Source organism: Onychomys torridus, chromosome 1 (assembly GCF_903995425.1).
Source record: "Onychomys torridus chromosome 1, mOncTor1.1, whole genome shotgun sequence".
Lineage (NCBI taxonomy): Eukaryota > Metazoa > Chordata > Mammalia > Rodentia > Cricetidae > Onychomys > Onychomys torridus.
In genome coordinates this window covers 103,219,914-103,239,578 of record NC_050443.1, presented here as the reverse complement: position 1 = coordinate 103,239,578, position 19,665 = coordinate 103,219,914, and the positions used below count along the sequence as shown (strand labels likewise).

At 51.0% G+C, this 19,665-nt stretch overlaps 1 protein-coding gene across 3 annotated transcripts in view; it reads left to right on the top strand.

The window, feature by feature from the left end:
- Nucleotides 1-16,078, top strand: part of Nsmce1 (NSE1 homolog, SMC5-SMC6 complex component) — a 30,635-nt gene extending 14,557 nt beyond the window's left edge. For all 3 annotated transcript variants that reach the window (XM_036179855.1, XM_036179847.1, XM_036179863.1), the window contains exons 3-8: nucleotides 9,379-9,500; nucleotides 9,669-9,746; nucleotides 10,584-10,730; nucleotides 14,455-14,571; nucleotides 15,279-15,399; nucleotides 15,852-16,078. In XM_036179855.1, coding sequence (XP_036035748.1) covers nucleotides 9,379-9,500; nucleotides 9,669-9,746; nucleotides 10,584-10,730; nucleotides 14,455-14,571; nucleotides 15,279-15,399; nucleotides 15,852-15,931 — 665 coding nt within the window. In that variant the 3' untranslated portion in view covers nucleotides 15,932-16,078. The remainder of the gene's footprint in view (nucleotides 1-9,378; nucleotides 9,501-9,668; nucleotides 9,747-10,583; nucleotides 10,731-14,454; nucleotides 14,572-15,278; nucleotides 15,400-15,851) is intronic.
- The last annotated feature ends 3,587 nt before the right edge of the window (nucleotides 16,079-19,665 follow it).

The window sequence follows — 19,665 nt, the reverse complement described above, 5'->3', positions numbered from 1 at the left end:
GCCTTCAGGGTGTGCTGAATCTGTAGAACTGGTGCTGTGTCCTCACTGCCTCTGTCAGATGAGCTGCAGCGTGGAGGAGAGACTGGGCTAGACTTCTGCTCACTAACGTGACCAGTATGTATTATGTGAGGAGATGCTTTAAGAAACACTTTTTACTGTTGTGCATGGATGTGGGTGTAGGGTTGCCTACCAAGGTGAGCTTGTGGGGATCAGAGATCAGCTTCTCTGCGGTCTGTCCTTCCACCTTTACCTGGGGTCTGGGGCTTGAACTCAGGCTCTGCAGCCTCCGTAGTGAGCACTTTACCAAATAAACATCTCCGAAGCCCAGGAGGCTCTTTGAATCACAGTAAATGTCCACTTTGATCCACTGATTCATCATCCACTAGCATTTCTCCCTAAATTCTTCCTCTGGGGCTACAAGCGCAACTGACACTTGGCTGTGTAATTTGCTGTTAAGTTTTATGTTAATTTTTAGTCAAGTTTATAAAGTACCATTCTGAGAATAAATAAAATATCTAAAATTTTAGATATAAAAAATTAAAGGTTGGGCTTGGTGACAAATGTCTTTAATCCCAGTACTCAGGAAGCAGAGGCAGGTGGATCTCTCAGTTCTAGGCCAGCCTGGTCTACAGAGTGAGTTCCAAGATAGCCAGGGCTGTGTAGAGAGATCCTGTCTCAAACAAACAAACAAAAATATTGGTGGCTAAAGAGATGGCTTAGGAGTTAAGAACTCAGGGGTGGCTTTTCTTTCTTCTCTCTCTCTCTGGTTTTTTGAGACACAGTCTCTATGTCGCCTAAGCTGTCTTTGAATTCACTGTCAGCCAGCCTGGCCTCAAACAGATCCACCTGCTTCTGCTTCCACCCACTGCCAGGCATATAGGGTGGCTACTCTTGCAGAGGACCTAGGTACTCAGTTCCCAGCACCCACATTGTGGCTCACAAACATCTGTAACTCCAGTTCCATGGAATCTAGTGCCCTTTCCTGGCTTTTAGTATATGTAGTGCATAGACATACATGCAGGCAAAACACCCATAGACACTAAATAGATAGATAAGTAAATACCTCTAAAAAAATTAAGACTAGAAAACTTTGCAGTAAGCCTAACAAACCACAAGCGCCTGGCATCTGCTGTGTAAACAGCTCGGTGAGTTTGGTATGCACTGAACAAGGGAGGCTTTCCAGTGTTTGCAACCTTCCCCTGCCTCACCCGGGGGTGACTGTAGCAAGCCGCCGACACGCCCACACCTCTTTCCTTGTTCTGCTGGTGAGTCACATTAATGCTGACTTTTTAGCTGTGCTCCATTCTGTCATTCTCTAAACACCTCTTCCCAGAGCAGACTTAGTGGTAATTAGAAGCTGGCTCCAAATAAAATGATGTTGTATTTTTAATGAATTTATTGTACATCTGTCTTTCTTGGCTGTGATGAGCAGTTAATAAGTGCACCTGGTTCAGGTGTGCTTCTAGATTGGAAGGAATGCTAAGATGGGGTGGAACTCCCTGGGTGACATGGAAGGGTCGCTGTCGCTGGAGTTCATCTGGAGAGGGATTGTGGAAGGAGAGGGGTGTGGTTAAGAGTAAAGAGATCACCCTGAAGGTGGGACATGGCATCTGGCTCCATTCGGGCAGCATAGAGCAGGGCAGTCCACTGTCAGAGAGTACAAGGTGTGGAGTTCAAATGCAGGTGAATGAGTGGCCTGTGCAAGGTGCAAGGTGCAGGGTTCAAATGTAGGTGAATGAGGGCCTGTGCAGGGTGCAAAGTGCAGGGTTCAAATGCAGGTGAATGAGGGCCTGTGCAGGGTGCAAGGTGCAGGGTTCAAATGCAGGTGAATGAGGGCCTGTGCAGGGTGCAAAGTGCAGGGTTCAAATGCAGGTGAATGAGGGCCTGTACAGGGTGCAAGGTGCAAGGTGCAGGGTTCAAATGCAGGTGAATGAGGGCCTGTGCAGGGTGCAAGGTGCAGGGTTCAAATGCAGGTGAATGAGGGCCTGTACAGGGTGCAAGGTACAAAGTGCAGGGTTCAAATGCAGGTGAATGAGGGCCTGTGCAGGGTGCAAAGTGCAGGGTTCAAATGCAGGTGAATGAGGGCCTGTGCAGGGTGCAAGCCCAGAGTCATTGGAGCCAGATGTGTGCCTGCATGCACATTTAGACCCCAGGGGTGGTGCTCTGCCTCAGACCACAGGATAAAGTATTGAAGGGCCACAGCTGGGCTGCAGAGCGGCTGTCTTTGCCCTGCCCTGAGAGGAGTGTGAAGGCCTGCAGTGGGCCATTGCAGGCTGCTGGCCTGGAGAATCTGGAAGCAGGCAGATCCAGGGCATGAAACTTGGCCTCAGTTGAAGCAGGGAAGCTTTCAGTTGTTAGCATGTCCTGGCCGTTATGAGCCTGTTAGCTCTGAGTACGTGGTTTGTTTCCTGGGCTGGTCATTAAGGCTATGGTCTGACTTAGCACAGATCTAGCTGGAACATTAGAAGCTGTCTGAGCTAGCCTTGTAGCTGCCAGCTCACAGTTAAGCTTTATGTATGGTTGGTCACTCACTACCTGTCTTCCAGTTTCTGGAGAAGAGAGCTCACCCCCCCCACCAACCTCAGTCAAAAACTATAGCTTTATCGGATGGCCAGGGAACAGGGTGGATCCTTGAAGTCTCCTGACAGGAGGGTTCCAGCTCACACTGGAGTTCGAAAACTGGTAGAGCCCTGTGATGTGTAGTGCCCTATAGTGCTCTAAGTCAGTTAACAGACAAAAAAGAACACAGCAGGTGTCTGTGTGTGTGTGTGTGTTTACTAAAAACCGCTGAGCACACCGCTGTCGTAGCCTGCCCTCTTGGTGGGATGCTGCCCTCGCAGTGGTATTCCCTGCTGCCAGTGTCAGCCAGCATTGCTCTCAAGAAACCTGAGAAGACACTTGCACAACAGGGATACAGCAAGGTGGAGTGCTCTGGTTTCAACTGGCCCTGTCCTGTCCCCTGAAGCGCCCCTATCAGATACTCCACCTGGGCACCGGGAAGCAGGTGGGAGACCTGTGGCACAGAGCTGTCAGTTGCTGCTTCTGTAAAGGGTAGGTAGGTGGACTCCCGCTCTCAGCAGGAGTAGTTACAGTGGAGTCTATACTAGCAGAGTCACCGGGTAAATTCTGCTGAGAGGAATTTGCATAGTCTGACGATTCATGTTGACATTCACAACTCAAGCACGATTGGAAAATGTGCTTGCATGGATATACTGTGTACATGGGTGGCAGTGCTTGTGGCATTCAGCCCAGAGGCAGGACAGTTAGGTGCTCTGTAGTGAGCACACCATCCTGTCTTACTTTGGTGCAGCTGAATAGACTTGCTAGAATGTCTTTGTTTGTTAAACAGTGGTTGCAGCATGTTTGGAAATGGGCTTCTGAACAAAGTGTCTACAATCCAGACTGGTAAGCTGGGTCTGGTGACCCATGCAGAGACTGAGCAGGAGGATCGTGAATCTGTGGAGGCCAGCCAAAGACCCTGTCTGAAAACCAAACAAAAATATCTGCATCCATTTGCTACTGCATTGGCTAGTTTTATGTCAACTTGACGCAAGCTGGAGTCATTTGGGAAGAGGAACCATCAACTGAGAAAATGCCCAGACCAGACTGCCCTGTGGACAAGTCTGTGGTGCTTTTTCTCAACTGATTGATTGGGGAGGCTCAGCTCCTTGTGGGAGGTGCCACCTTGGGTGAAGAAGGAAAGCAGGCTGAGGAAGTCAGGAGGAACAAGCCGGTAGACACCCCTTCACGTCCTCTGCTTCAGCTCCTGCTCTTAGGCGCCTGCCTTGCCTTCCTGCCCTGATGCCCTCAGTGATGGACTGGTGTGAAGCTGGAAGCTGAAATAAACCCTTTCTTCCCCAGGTTGGTTTGGTCATAGTGTTTTATCAGAGCAATAGAACCCCAACTAAGACAGGAAAGTCCATCTCCTCATCCCAGCCTAGAGTCAATCTGCCAGGTGCCAGGCAGGCTATGTTTCTCTTTCTTGACTTGACTCCTGAAAACAGAGGAGTCAAGTTAGGCAGTTGTGAGCCCAGGGATTTTTTTAACGTTGTTTCATGGAAGAAGAACCATAGGAGGTGGCAACCAGTGTAGGAGGCCCCATCATTCCTGCTGAACTAAAGGATGGCCCTGTGTGGTTTTGATTCACTCTGACACGGCACTGCGTACCCATCCTGGGTGGTGGTTCTCAGAAGAACGAGCAGTGCTGTGCTGAGCCGATGTGCTGTGCTGAGAACTGTCAGATGTAGTCTATGCTTCATGAAAAATGCTTCACCTCCCACCCTGCCCCTCCCTGCACGGCACACGCTGTCCTCTGATGGTTCTCATTTTTGCACCCACATGTCTAAAGGTCAAGTTGGTCTTTTCCCAGGACTGATGAGTGATACACAATGAAGGGGGAAAACCCAGAGCCTGCATGTATCCCTTGTATCCTTGCCAGCTTTTCCTTTGTTCCAGCTCAGTGGTTCTCAGTCTGTGGGTCGAGACCCCCTTGGGGGTCGAATGTCCTTTTTACAGATTTGTGAATCAGATATCCTTCTCATGAGATATTTACAGGAGCAAAATTACAGTTATGAAGTAGCAATGAAATAATTTTATGGCCGGGGGAAGTCACCACAACATGAGGAACTGTATTAAAGGGTCGCAGCATTAGGAAGGTTGAGAACCACTGTTCCAGCTGAAGAGTCTGAACTCAGAGACAGCTCTGCCCAGCACTTGGATCTGTGGCAGGGCCTGGCTTGCTGGTAAACTTAGCAGGGCTGCCTTCTTGCTGTCGGAGGACAAGTTGGCTCACAATGGTTTGGTCCCCAGGGGCTGATTTTTTACTCTTATTTTCTCTGCCTAAAAATAGTGTTTTCTATCTTTGGTGCCTCATTTAAAACAAAAATACTTGTTGGCTAGAGGTTAGGGCAGCAGACTTCCTGGCTTCCGGCTGTTAGAGTACAGTGTGCAGTGAACTGTCCCCACAACCTGTAGTAGAAGCAGGTTCTGATTTAGCAGGAAGTTCATCAGGAAAGGCAGACTAAACTCAGTTATAAAAAAGTTAAACTACATCTAAGCCAGAGGAAAGTGGTCTCAGTGGACTCAACTCTCAGAGAGGCCTGCTTGTTCAGTGCGATACCCCTGTAAAGCAGGGCCCCAGCTTCTGATTGCTTCGTTGTCAGGCATCCCCTGACAGAGGAGCAGCAGAGCTGACCCCTTGTGGGTCTTTGCCTTTCTGCAGCCCATTCTCGGGTGGGACCAGACTAGGACTGTACCAAAGGAGTGGGCTGGACCCGGCATGCTGGTATCAGCCACTTAGTTCCAGCACATCATCTCTGACTTAGTAGCTTCTCTGGTGACTTCATTGGGGTACTGTGGTTTTTGGGCTCCTTTCTTCTGGCAGAGCCCAATTTTGTGACTGAAGTGATGTGATGGTCCTGGGTTTTGGTGTGGGAAGGATTTTCTCTACTGAGGGTGTATGGCTTAGTGCCCAGGGCTGAGGATCTGGAGTCTGGCAGGCCAGCTCCATGTCCAAGTTAGGGAAACTTGGAGCAAGTTGTTTACTTTCTTTAGGCAACCAGTGTATAAAGAGGACATTAATAGTGCACCTGGCAGGGTGATTGTAATGATGAATGCACTACACTGTGCCCAGCAGGCCATAAGATGCATTACAGTCACGTGATCGCAGCCTAGAAGAAAAGCAGGTGCCTGCATGACAAGTGAGGAGATAGATCCTGGTTAGGCCAGAGCCTGCTCTCCTTGGAGCAGGGCACTCCACACCACCAGCTGTAGGTTGCTGCTCCTGGGAAGCAGCCTCTGATTTGGCTTGTGTGTTTGAAGTATGTGCCATTTTTTCAGTAAGTTCGAGATTCTGAAGAGCGGTTTGGTGGTAATTAACTCTCCTAAATCCTTCACAGTAGGGTTTTATGGACTGGAAATAGGTACCTTAGAGTCACATGGTACCGTCTGTTTTCTTCCTGTGGCTCAGAATATGGGGCCACATGCTTTATCCTTGTGACTGTGCAGGTTTGCAGACTGTAGCTTCTTGACCAAGACTTCTTGGAGCAATAGAGGCAGACCAGTGACCACTCACTGTTCAAGGCTACAGGGTGGGAAGCACCACCCTGTGTAACCTTGACACTGAGTGGCAGCATCCTCAATTTTGGTAGCACAGGAGATACCTCAGTGCTGGCCAGATTAGAATGGAGTGTGCTGTGAGGCTTCTGGGAAGACACAAGGCTGCTTGACATCTGAGGCAGGCTTGGGACCAGGCACAAAACACATGCCAGAGTGCTCTTCCTTTTCCTGGTGGCTGCTGGGCTGGCAGCATTACCAGCTGGCCTTCATCCCAGTACATCCAAGGCTTTCAGATGGGCTAGCCTGGGTTCTGGGTCCCTTCCAGTTGACTAGAACTCTTGGCTTCTCAGTGCCTTCCTGTACCTGCTTTTCTGAATAGAAGTCCTCAAAATTGCTCCCACCCAAGCCATTGTGAGAGGGAAAGACAGCTTTCAGAAGAGAGGAAGCTGTGGTCTTGATTGGCTGTGAGGTAGCCAGACATTATCAGGTACTTCTGGATGGGTGGCCAGATGTGGTAAGTGGTGACCATGCTGAGGTACTGCTTGAGAATCATGGAGGGCAGAGCTGGGAACCCCAGCTAGTCTTGTTAGGGATGAGCCTAGCCAGGAGGTTGTGGTGGAGGGTGCTGCTGAGAGCTGTGTAGGCCAGCTGTAGTGGTTGAGGGTCAGAGGTCAAAGGATGTATTGGCCGTCAGAGATGAAAGGGAAGACAGGCTCAGAGAAGTAGGTCTCTGCTGTTGGCCCTGTTGCCACCAAATAGCAAAGCCAGTTTGGAGACAGTAAGGGTGTGGGGACCTGTGGAACATAAGTTCAAGTGGAGGCAACCACATGGATGTGGCCCTTCTAGAGGATTATGTAAAAAGAGGGCTGGATCTCATCTCGCCCCCAGGGTACTTGGAAAGTACAGTTTGTTAGAGTGCCTTTCATCTGCCCACAGAGTACATTTTTTCTGAATGACACCTTGAGGTACTTCTTTGGTGGAAAATGTGAATTGTCCCTTTCAGAGGGAGGTGATATTTGTCCCTTATGTCACATTGGATGGACAGGGCAGATCCTGTTTACCAGTGATATTGTACTTACCCTGTGAGAAGTGGTGATATAGAACTCAAAGTAATAGAGCTGATGTTATAAAGGACTCACTAACAGATTTGTTTAGGAACATTAAGTCACACAAGTGGAATTTAGCTAAAGGAGCTCTGCCTCCCAAAATACCCCAAAGGTGAGTGGTCTGCTAACCAGGCCTGTTGGAGATAAGAGCAATTTAGGATGCTAGGGTATAAATGTTTGTTCACCAGGATTGACCAGCTTTTAGGCTGCATTCCCATAACAAAGGGCACATCACTGACAAACCAACCATTGGGCCCATCCCCAAAGATGGTCTTCTAATAGCAGCTCAAGGGAGCAGTGCAGGGTCCCATCTATTAATAGTCCTGGTCACCATTAACCCCCTGTGCTCTTAGCAGGAAAAGTACTATTCTGCCAGGTGGGCAAGATGGACCTGGGCAACAACTATTGGAAAAGACAACACTGGTATACTTAAGAGCTGTTTCTAGCGATATCTTTTCTGTGTAAATTTGCCATCTGCCCGGGGGGGGGGGGGGGGGGGGGGGGGGGGGGGGGGACGACAGACTTGCAGTCACCTCTCTCTTTAAATTGTTCGGAGTGTGACTTGGGGCTGGAACCTGAAAGAGATTTAAGGATGACAGGGTATGTAAAGTGCATAAGCCTACTGTGTATATAAGCTAGTGAAACTTCTGTTCAAGGCCGGCTCTTCCTTGGGCGTCAGCCAGAGCTGGACTTGGTCTTCCTTCATCTCAGCGCGTGTGGACTCACCCCTCCCTGGGAACGCGTGCTGTCTCTATCGCAGTGGCTCTTGAGCACCCGACCCCCTGAGTCAGTGTCAGTCTTCCAAAGCTGGTGCTCAGAGGTCAGCCTGCCCTGGACATGGGCTGTGTGGACAGCCATCTCACATGCCCAGGAAGGTGCCTCAAGGGAAAGGCCCTTTGCATTGGCTTTTGTGACTTGAGGCAGCAGTGGGAGGTGAGAGTGTCAGTTCTGAGTCCTGGCTTCCTTCTGCATCACTGTTTCCACCTATTAGCTACTTCTGATTTTTCATTTAACTTGTATTAATTAAAAAGAAAGAAAAAGAAAGCCAGTGCAAACACGTGTATGTTACTATGACAGTGGTGATCTGTCATTAGCCCCACAGCCTGTTCCTTTGGTGACCCCAGTGAGCCTGGGTCCTCATATGTCCTTAATGTAGCACGTCCTCTGCTACCAATATGACCTTTTGCTTTTTAAACGGTCTTCATTTCGTTACACAAGGTTGGAAATGCCTACTTTCTGTCGGAGGCCAAATGGCCACAGCTTAGGTCCCTGTGATGACTCCTTTAGATGAGTCTCCTTCCTGGAGCTAGGCTTAGCCATCAATGAAGAGCAGGGAAGCAACCTAGCCTTTCCCCTGTGTATGATTTTGTTGTTTTTGTTACTAAACATAAATGGTGGCATGTTTTCTGTTTTTGTTTTGTTTTGATTTGATTTTTTTTCCACAGAGTGATTTTTTTTTTTTTTTAATTTTTAAATTTTGTTTTGGTTTGGTTTTTTGAGACAGGATTTCTCTCTGTAGCACTGGCTGTCCTGAAACTTACTCTGTAGACCAGGCTGGCCTTGAACTCAGATCCACCTGCCTCTGCCTCCCAAGTTGGGATTAAAGGTGTGTGCTACCACTGCCTGGCTTCCCAGAGTGATTTCTCTGACTGTGGCCTCCTGTTGGTGGCCAGCATGAGCTTCTGCGAGAGCTGGGCTCCTACAGCTCACACCAGCCCTGTCTGTGCTGTGATGGGTGCTAGGGCCTGAGCAGGGTCAGTGGGAGGAGGTTTGGGCAATGGCTGCAAGGAATATGCTCAGAACAGGGTCTCTTATGCCGTGGTGCGTCTGTGAGTCTCTCTTCCCTTGTTGTGTCTTTTAACTTAGGCCTGGGCTGGCCCAGGGCCTGCAGGCGCGTTATGATGGCTTTCTTGAAGGAGGGAGCTGTGGAGGGCCACTGGCTGGGGATGAAGACTGGGGACAGAGGAAGGAAAGCCATAGTCTCAGTGGTCTGAGATAGCAATCTCTGGGGCCTTTTTGCCTCTTTACACCCTCTCTGTCTCAGCTTATCTCTGAGTACTCCAGGAAGAAAGAAACCACACAGTACTGGCATTGGCCCAAGAGAGCCCAAACATTTCTGGCTGGGCTGCCAGTGAGGTCAGGTGCCGGAGTGATTGAAACAGGCTGTGTGTGCTTTTCTGATGAACCCATCTCCCCTCCCCCTGCTTATTTCCAGGAAATGCTACTGTAGATAAGCTGGAGGACTTCATCAACAATATCAACAGTGTCTTGGAGTCCTTGTATATTGAGATAAAAAAAGGAGTCACGGAAGATGACGGGAGACCCATTTATGCACTGGTATGTGTGAGAAAGTGCCCTCTAGTGGCATTTTGGAAAACTGGAGCAGAGGGCTCTACAGGTAGCAGCTCTTTCCTGACCCCCTCTCCTGAGATGGAGGAGAAAGGGCCACTGGTGATCAACTTTGAGGTGGAGACACAGCCTGATCCCTATGTGATTTGTTTTTAGGTGAATCTTGCTACAACTTCAGTTTCCAAAATGGCCACGGATTTTGCTGAGAACGAGCTGGACCTGTTTAGAAAGGCTGTGAGTACAGTAGCGCTCGTTGCTCCCCTGGCTCTACTTGCAATGGGAGGAAATGGAAGCTGCAGTTGTGGAGGTCACTATCATGCTCCCCAGCTTCCTGGGTCTCACGGGGAGTGACAGGCCTTAAACCACCTGCTAAACAAATCATCCGCGAGCTTGTTTGGAATGCTGAACCCAAACCTGCACTTTAATGAGGAGCTCGCTGAATGTTGATGTGCTAGGGTCCCGTTTTTTGGTCCTGGAGCTTTGGAGCAGTTTGCTCAGTCTGTCTGTCCCACACTGGCTAAGAGTGGTTCTCAGGCTAGAAGCATATAGCAGTTATTGGGAAGGTAAGAAAGGTGCCCCTCTCTGGCCCCACCTTGACTGAGCCCTTCAGGACAGGTGGACTTTCTAGTTTTGTGGTTTCATGATGATCCTGCCTATCAGCAAAGGCATGGAGAATAAGGCTGGGGCAGGTGTGCATACATAGGACACCGGGCACCTGTCTTGCCATAGATAGAAGTTGTAGGGAACGTGACTAACCCACCTTTTACAGATGTGATGACCTCCTGACCTACACTGGCTCTGCTCCTCCACTTCATGAGTGCTGCCTCATGTGCCCAGTCATTCTTTCTTCTCCTTCGGGGAGATGGAGGCAGGGCAAGAACCCTACTCTGAGATGACAGGAGCGGCCATGTCTACTGATGTCTGTTATAAATTTTCCTCCTGAAGGGCTGTCTGTGGACCAGTGTGTCTGTGTGGGGGCCGTTTTAGCCCAGTCCTGCCAGGGCTGCCTGGTGGCTTAGGTGCTGAGTTTGCCGTCCCAGCAGATGAATGAGGCACCTCTTTCTCTTACAGTTGGAACTGATCGTTGACTCAGAAACTGGCTTTGCTTCTTCTACAAACATTTTGAACCTGGTTGATCAACTCAAAGGCAAAAAGATGAGGAAGAAGGAAGCGGAGCAGGTGCTGCAGAAGTTCGTGCAGAGCAAGTGGCTGATTGAGGTACCTGATGGTCTTCTGCCTGGCTCACTGGAAAGTGCACGGCAGTTTTCTTCCAGATCCACATTCATCTCCAACTAATATGGTGGTTCCTTCTCTGCTTTAAGCTTTCAGTGACCTATGAGGAGTGCCTGTGTCCCCTGACACTCACGTGGTCTGTCTGGGGTGCTGCAGCCACAAGTAGAAGAGGCTGGAATCACTGAAGGGTTCATCTGAGCCCTGGTGCAGGCAGAGGCATTGTGTGGTGGTTTGGAGAGAATGGCCCCCGTTGGCTCTTATGGTCCCCACTTAGGGGAACCGTTTGGAAAAGATTAGGAGGTGTGGTCTTGTTGGAGAAAGTGTGTCACTGGGGGGTGGGCTTTGAGGTTTCAAAGACTCCCATCATCACCAGTGTGCTCTCCGCCTCGTGCTTGTGGGTCAGGATGTGAGCCATCAGCTATTGCTCTAGTGCCATGCCTGTCAGCCGTGATGGTCATGGTCTCTAACCTTCAGAACTGTGAGCTCCAAATGAGATGCTTTCTTGTACGCGTACCTCAGTCACAGCAGTGAAAGGCAGTGAGAGAGAGGGCAAGTTGCTGGGATGGGCATGGCCCTACCACTTGCCTGGGTCTGGTTCCTGCTGCAGGTGACTGCTCTTTCAGTCCTGTACCCGGGCAGAAAGGAGTCCTGGCATGGAAGGGGCAGGAGTAAGAGTGTGAAGTACCTTGCTAGGCCTGCCCTCGGAGGCTTTTCGAGGGCCTGTTCTGGTGGCAGTGTCAGCATGGCGGTCCCTCCACGTGGGACGCTGACCCTAGAGATGCAAAGAGGACAGGTAGGCAGTGGGAGAGAGGCAGGCTCTGTGATGAAGCCTCCTGGCTGGAGCGAAGCAAATGCCCCAACTTTTGCCCCATAAAAGGTACTTCTGTTCGCATAAGCCCAGGCCGGGGCTTAGGTTGGCCTGTTGATCACAACTCTGTCCCCACAAGAACCCCACCATATATCTGCTGGCGGTGCTGCGTTGTCCTCCATTTCTTTGGGAAGTCAGACCCATAGCCTGAGGCCACCATTTGTGGCCCCAGCTGCCCTTAACTTCCTCTCTGGGAACCTTGCTAGAATTCTACCTAATCCTGGGTATTGGCTGGGGAGAGAGGCATGAGTGGCCATTGGGAGTGAGGGTGAGCTTGGGGACATCCTGTGTGTCCCATGTTGGTGTGTGTGTGTTGACCGCAGCTTGGTGGTTTGTTTATGTTGACACCCTGTAGTCATAAAGCCCAGGTAACAAGCCTGGTTAGGTGCCTGTAGCACACATCAATGACTCTCACTTTCTTGTCCTCTGGGCCGGCTTTGTCAATGTGGAATGTTCTTGGTGTGCTCCTTTGAGGCAAACTTTTTGAGAGCCAGGGTTCTGACTTCATTGCCCTGTGGCAGAATGTGCCTGACACCTGTAGTGCTCGAGAAATGCTTGCTGAATGGGTGACTGGGCTGGCAGATGAAGTCCCAGAGACAGATGGTGGCAGAAGAGTTTGCTCACTGTGGACCTTTTTGCCCAGCTCTTTGCTGCTGAGAGGAAGGTTCCCACCTCTAGCGTCTTGAGGCCTACCATGGTGTCCATGGCATCCAGGTCTTTCTGGTACCCTCCTTTCAGAATGGAAATGCAGGCTCTACCTTCTGCTTGAGGCAAGTTCTGAAGAATACTGTGAGCTGTTGTGGATGGGAGTGCTGCAGAAACCAGTGTGCCAGCTGCCTCTGCCTTGGCACCCATCAGCCCCTCAATCTCCTCAGCCCAGCCACTGGGCACCTCTGGAGTTCTTGTTCATCGTGTACCTGGTGAAACAGTGGAGTGTGTGGTTGGGAGAGCACCTCCTGGCTTCTCCACTGTCTCTGGCTGTGTTTTCTGGCCTAGACAGCCTGGGCAGGGTGGCTGTGAGTTCTGTGGGGGACCTACTGAAGGACTGATGACTGGGTTGCTGGCTGGTCCCTGACCAGCCTTCCTGGGCAACCAGTTCCTTGATCAGAGGGACTGAGTTTTAGAGTCACCTTTAGCCCCAGAAATGCAGCCTGCATCTACTAAGAAGGCTTCCCACATGCATCACTCAAGGGCATTTTTCCTTCCTGGGGGCTCTGGCTTGGTGCTGAGGTACTCTCAGCTGGGTGGTCCACTGGGAGGCTCTGGACTGGAGGGTGGTAAGTGTAGGCATCAGAGCCTGGTCCACCACAGACTGCCATATCTCCCCACATGCTAGGTTGGCTCCCTCTAGTGGGGTCTTGCCTCAAGAGCAGAGGGCGGTGGGTCAGGGAGCTGGCTAAGTAGTGGGCTGCCCCTATGGACCTGAGATCTTTGGGAGGTAACAGGCACTGGACTGAGAGTCAGCCATGCTCCCACCACACCCGAGGAGGCTCTAAGTCCCTGTCTACCTGCAGTATCCACTGCTCAGGACTCTAGTCTCTGTGTACAAAGGCCTTCCTAGTTTTGAACTCCCTTCCCACTGCCCCCTTTCTCCTAACCCACCTCCACTCACTTCTTTGGTCACCAGGCCCCTTCATAAATGGATCCCCGAGCTTCTGCCTTGGAAAGGAGCCCAGCATCCACAAGCACCCTCCCCACATGTGCTGGGTTGGGAGGGAACCGAGGTGTGTAACTGCCCCAAACTCAAGTCAGCTCTGGTTATGAGAGACAGTGACAGCAGCAGCAGGACCGTTGGGGCTGTCTCCTCAGCCTCCCTCCACTTCGGTGCCATCAGCTTCCCCCGTCCACCTCACATCCATGCCCAGGACCACCAAAGAATGGGGATAGCCGTGAATGTGGCTGAGTCCACATTGCTGATTGTTGACTGTGATGAAACCCTTCCAGCAGCCTTGCCTCTCTGCCTGATAGGGGGTGGTGTTTGCTACCTAGTACAGTTCCTGGGGAGTGGATTGTACACAGACATGGAGACCAGGAGGCCTGACTTCCTCTGGAGGCTCTGCCACTCACGCCAATATGGGGGTTCCTTCCAGCTTCATTTGTAGAGTGACAGGGCTGGCAGTGATGTGGGGGCACTGGTGGGAAGGGGTAAAGAAGGGGGCACCTGGCTGGGGTTGTCTTGGGTCACCCATTGGAAGAATGCTTCTCTTACTTGGCCTTAGTCTTCCCTTGCTGAAGACACTGACTGTGACTCACTTGTGGGGCAGCTGTGAAGGGGCACACTGTAAGGTGAAGGGATGGTCTGAGGTCTAAGGATAACAGGATCCTCATCTCCATCATCTAATCATGGGGTTATCACATCTGTAAAAGCAAAGGGATGGTCTGAGGTCTGAGGGTAACAGGATCCTCACCTCCACTGTCTGATCATGGGGTTATCACATCTGTAAAAGCAAAGGGATGGTCTGAGGTCTGAGGGTAACAGGATCCTCACCTCCACTGTCTGATCATGGGGTTATCACATCTGTAAAGGTGAAGGGATGGTCTGAGGTCTGAGGGTAACAGGATCCTCACCTTCACTGTCTGATCATGGGGTTATCACATCTGTAAAGGTGAAGGGATGGTCTGAGGTCTGAGGGTAACAGGATCCTCACCTCTACTGTCTTTTTGATCTCTACCTTAGTTTCCCTTTCGTGAGGTTGGCTGAGGGGGTGATGCTGACTTTGGCTGGGATTGGTGACAGCCTGCAGTAACTAGAGCATCCAGATCTTGTCCTCCTGTACTCTGGGCCGTGGGATTGGGGGAGTAAGCACTGAGACAGCATGTGAGTGTGTTGTGTCCCCGCAGAAAGAAGGGGAGTTCACCTTGCATGGCCGGGCCATCTTGGAGATGGAACAATTCATCCGAGAGACCTACCCGGATGCTGTGAAGATATGCAACATCTGCCACAGCCTCCTCATCCAGGTACTGATGATACAGTGGGAGCAGGGTCCTGATGCTCAGCTCACTGGGCCTCCACTGTTGTATCCCCCAGGAGCAGACACCTTCTGGACAGGCCATGACACACTCACCTGCTGGTGCATCCCTAGTTCTCTCCCTGGACATTTCGTTCTAGCCCAAGGTGCTGTGGGTGTAGGCTGATAACTTCAGGAGAAAGGGTCCCTTAACTCTTGGTAGCTCTGTGACAAATATCTCTCTGTACCCACCATTCAACTAGGCTGGGTGCCTATGTTTGCTTTTTTTCTCCAATCTTGGGCAACCAGGCTCCATGCTGAGCTTCTGTGATGGTGTCCACAGCTGCCTGTGATCTTTTCATGGTCAGACTCTTGGAGGTGGAGTCTGTGGCTTACTCCATGCTTGTGCTGATCTAAAGCATGTGATACATGTTGCCACTCAACCTACTGCAAAGCTCTGTGTCTATACCTCCCACCTGGGGATCTCTGAGCAGCGAGCCTGAGTCTGGAGCTACAGACACTTGGTGAAAGTGAGGTTTTCAGCTTCTTCCACCTATGTCCACTTGTTCAAAATTCTGTAGTACAGGCCCTACAGTAGGGTTTGGGGTCTGGAAGTTTAAATCCTCCAACCTGCTAGCTATTTTCTTACAGCTTTTTGAAGGTTTGAGAAGTTGAGGAATGTCCTGGCTCCATGGTTATTGGTCTTTCTTGTTTCAGGGTCAAAGCTGCGAGACGTGTGGTATTAGGATGCATTTGCCTTGTGTGGCCAAGTACTTCCAGTCTACCTCTGAACCACGCTGCCCCCACTGTAATGACTATTGGCCCCATGACATACCAGGTACATGGCCCCCAGAGTGCCCAGGGGATAGGGTGGCCTTGTGATGGCCACAGTTCTGAGGCTGGGCACCAAGAGCACCTTATGGAAGGAGGGCAGAGAAAGACTCCAAGCATGAAGGTCAGTGTTGGTGGCCTGCTGAAGCACAGGTGAAAGCTGACTGCCTGCCTTGTTCTAAAGGGCTCTAGATCCACTAGAAACCTCAAGGCTTGTGAGAGTCACAAACAAGGCTTCCCCATAGCCATCAAGGAAGTGGGATGGGAAAGCTACTTCCCAGCTCCCTCAGTGAACTTTGCTGCCTGGCTCACATGCTGGGGGAGGAGGGTTAGGAGTGAATATTACAGATAGGACAGGTCCTCTCCATGAGAAGGACGTCTATGGACGTCAGCTGTGTTCTTTGTGGTCAGTCCATTCATCATGCTACTCACTGTGTCTCCCTCCTGTTCTATACACAGAAGTCTTCGACCCTGAGAAGGAGAGGGAGGCTGGTGTCTCCAAGTCCAGCAGAAAGTCCTTGCGGACTCGTCAGCACTAGCTGCATCCTGCATGGCTCCGGCTGTTGGTGGGCTGACCCTCATGGCCCATTTATCACAGGGGACTGGCCATCCACATGGCATATGAACTGCCTCCATTGTTGACTTTGCTCTTAACACATTTTTAGTAAATGTTTCCTGATGATTGCTATGCTCTGTAATCTAGAGCTTGTGTGGGGCTGGGTTCCCCATGGCGAGGAGTGAACAGAACGGCAGCCCTGGGCAGATATCTCTGTGTCTGGCTCTGCTTTTGTTGTGGTTTTGGTCCATGAACTTGGCCTTGGTGTCCACAGCCACAATAGCACCTTACTCTGGTCCCAAATGCAGTAGCCCCTTGCATGCTGGGCTGGACTTGATTTGTGCTGTTCCCATGGGGCCTTTTGTCCCCCATCTGCCCACCAGTTATTTCAGCAAGTAGCCTGAGAGTCAGTCCAGCCTCCTTGTCCCTGGCGTCTACATCAGGGACATGGCATCTACATTGTCCTCAAATCCTGTCCAGCCCTTGCCGTTTGGTGTCCAAACCAGAGCCCACCCCTCAGCTTAGCAGCCGTATGACGAGAAATCCACGGCTTAGGAGGCAGCCAGGGTCTGAGGGTCTGAGCCAGCAGGAGTAAGAGGCTAGCTCTCCTGGCAGTTTATAAGGGCCAGAGGGATTGATTAGGGGTAAGAACTCACTACAGCACGAGAGATTTACTGTAGGGTCCTAGAAAGCTGAGCTATGGTCCGTGCTGTTCTCCTGCCTGGTCCGTCTCAGCATCCAAAACCATGAGGGAAAGAATAGTGCATGTGCATCTCAGGTCTTAAGCATCCCAAAAGGCCACGCCCCAGGGGCATGTACTTCAAGGTCATAGACAGATAGAACAGTTACCTGCTACATCTCTAGGGGCAGTGCTTCAAGATCATAGCCAGAATAGCTACCCACTACACAGCTGCTCTGCCTCTGGCTCCATTCCCCTTTGACAGGCACATGCCACACCCTGCTGAGACCCTGTTTTGATTTCAGATGACTGGGTTGAATTAGGACTCACAGTGATGGTTCTTACCTGCTCACCTCAGCCAGCCTTCCTTCCTACCTACCTACCTACCTATCTTCCTTCCTTCCTTCCTTCCTTCCTTCCTTCCTTCCTTCCTTCCTTCCTTCCTTCCTTCCTTCCCTTCCTTCCTTCCTTCCCTTCCTTCCTTCCTCCTTCCCTCCCTTTGGTCCCTGGGCTCACCACTGCAGTACCCAGTACCCTTTTTTGATCAGCTCTTGCCACACTGTGGTTCCCTGCCTGCTTCTATTCTGTCCCAACATGTCAGAACCCATACTGGCCAAGTGAGTTCCTTCTGGAGGGGCTAGGCTGGTGGTTCCAGTGATGTCACACACAGGTCACCCCATTTTTTGTCTCTGTTGAACTCCTTTTTGTTTGCTTGCTTATTTATTTATTACTTGTTTGTTTGTTTATTATGTATACAGAAGAGGGCACCAGATTTCATTACAGATGGTTGTGAGCCACCATGTGGTTGCTGGGAATTGAACTCAGGACCTCTGGAAGAGCAGTCAGTGCTCTTAACCTCTGAGCCATCTCTCTAGCCCTCTGCTGAACTCTTGCAGGAAAGCAGAACCCATCTAGAAAAGCCAGGGCTTGGAGTTGGGGCTCTGGGTGGGGAGTGTGAGTCCCAGGATGCCCTGCACCCTCAGAGCCTTCAAGGTGTAGCTCAGGGGTAGTCCCTGCAGCCTTACCCTCAGGACTGCACTGGGCAAGGTGCTCTTGAGTCCCTGCTTTGGGATGACCAGTGCCTGCCTATCCTGTGTTGCAGTGGTATAGTTCAGGTGACTAAGGAGCTCTGGAGATAGCGGCTGCCCTGCCACCTGTCTCCCTGACTCCAGCGTTTTACCATGGTACCAACCAGTCAGTGTAAGCATCCTACACAGACCAACACTCCTCACCCAAGACCCTCACAATTCAGATCCCAGTCTGATGTCCATCTAGGCCTTTGCAGTCTATCCTGCCCCCTTGGCCGCTGCTCTCTGGCCCACTGGTGCCACTGGGTGGGAATCACTGACTAGACTAGGCTCCTCTTGCTTTCTCCAGCTCCCGGCCTTCCCACTTGCAGGTCTTTGTCTACACTGTGGCATCTCAAACCGGTTGGCCTCACCCCACTCTGAGCCCTGACCCTGCTCCAGCTCCGCGGTTCCTTCCTTGTCCTTTCCCAGGCCTGGTTGTCCCTCTTGGGGCTTGTCCTAGTTTACTTTTATTGATGTGATAAATACCATGACCAAAAGGAACTCAGTCCATCAGGAAGGGGCAGAACTGAAGGAGAGGCTGTGGAGTGCTGCTTGTTGTTCTCTGTGGCTTGCTCAATCTGCAACCCAGGATCTTATACAACCCAGGATCTTATACAACCCAGGATCTTATACAACCCAGGATCTTATACAACCCAGGATCACCTGCCCAGGGTAACACTGCTCCCAGTGGGCTGGGTCCTCACATAGCAATCATAAATCAAGACCATGTCCTACATACTCGCCTCAGGGCAGTCTGAACACATTTTCTCAATTGAGATTCCTCTTCCCAGATGACTAGCTTGTGTCAAGTTGATAGCAAAAAGCCAAACAAACAAAACCCAAGCAGGACAGGGCTGCTGTCCTTGCTGTTGGGAGTGGATCTAAACGCCAACCTGTCTGAGGTCCTGTTCTGTCCCTCATCGTTTTCTCTTCCACTGTCAGCCACACAGGCATGTCCCACCGGCCCCCCTTGCTGCCCTGTCCTTACCTCTCACCCTGTCTCCTCATTTAGCTTGGTTCAGGTTTATTGTATTTTGGTCTCACTGACCCCTACTCCATGGTGTGTTCAACACCAGGACAAGAAGCCCACACAGCTGAGTGCCCTGTCTCCAGTGCCTGGCCCAGGACTATGGTGTGGAGCAGATCTCTGTGCTGTGTGAGTGACATGCTGATGGGTCTTCACACTTGTTTTTTTCTTCGCTTTGAAGGTGCCAAGACAGCTTGAGAGTCCACACTCCCTGGTGAGCACAAGGCAAGCCCTATAGGCAGGTTCCAGCAATGTTGGGACCTGCCCATAGGTAGAGCCATTCCATCCTCCTTGCCTCCCACCTGGTGATGGTCATCTGCTGCTCAGCAGTGGCCAGGATAGTACTGAGCCTGTTGGTTGTCATAGATGGTACTGTAAAGGCCAGGCCGCTGCAGGAAGCTGAAGCCACTTGGCCAACCCACATCTAGCGAAGTGTGCCAGTGCTTGAGCCGCTGGGGATGTGTGGCTCTTCATTAGGTTACATGAGCTGGAGTACTGACTTTCCTACTCTATGCCTTACTGCTGCAAGCAACACTGCTATTGTAGTAATTGTCCAGGTAAGATTACATAAGCAACTGTTAGTGCCAGACAGGATGCCAACCTCTAAGGCCCCTGTTATCTACTCCCTGGGCTTCTGGCTGCCTCAGCCTGCTGTACATCCCTCCCTGCCAAAGCTGTCTAAAAAGCCATACTCTGGTGGTCTAGACTCCCAAACCCTGTGTGACCAAGCTCAGATTCCTTGGCCTGGTCACCTTGTCATGTGGGGTTGGGTGGGCTTGGGAGCTGGGAGTCCTGTCAATCATCAGCCATCCCTGAAGCCAGAGGGATTGCCCGAGGCCTAGCCACCAGCATCCTTGGTTTGAACTGAAGGGACCAGCATTGATAACATGGGTCAAGATGTGGGGAGGAGATGAAGTCAGAGCTGCCCTCTTCTGCCTTCC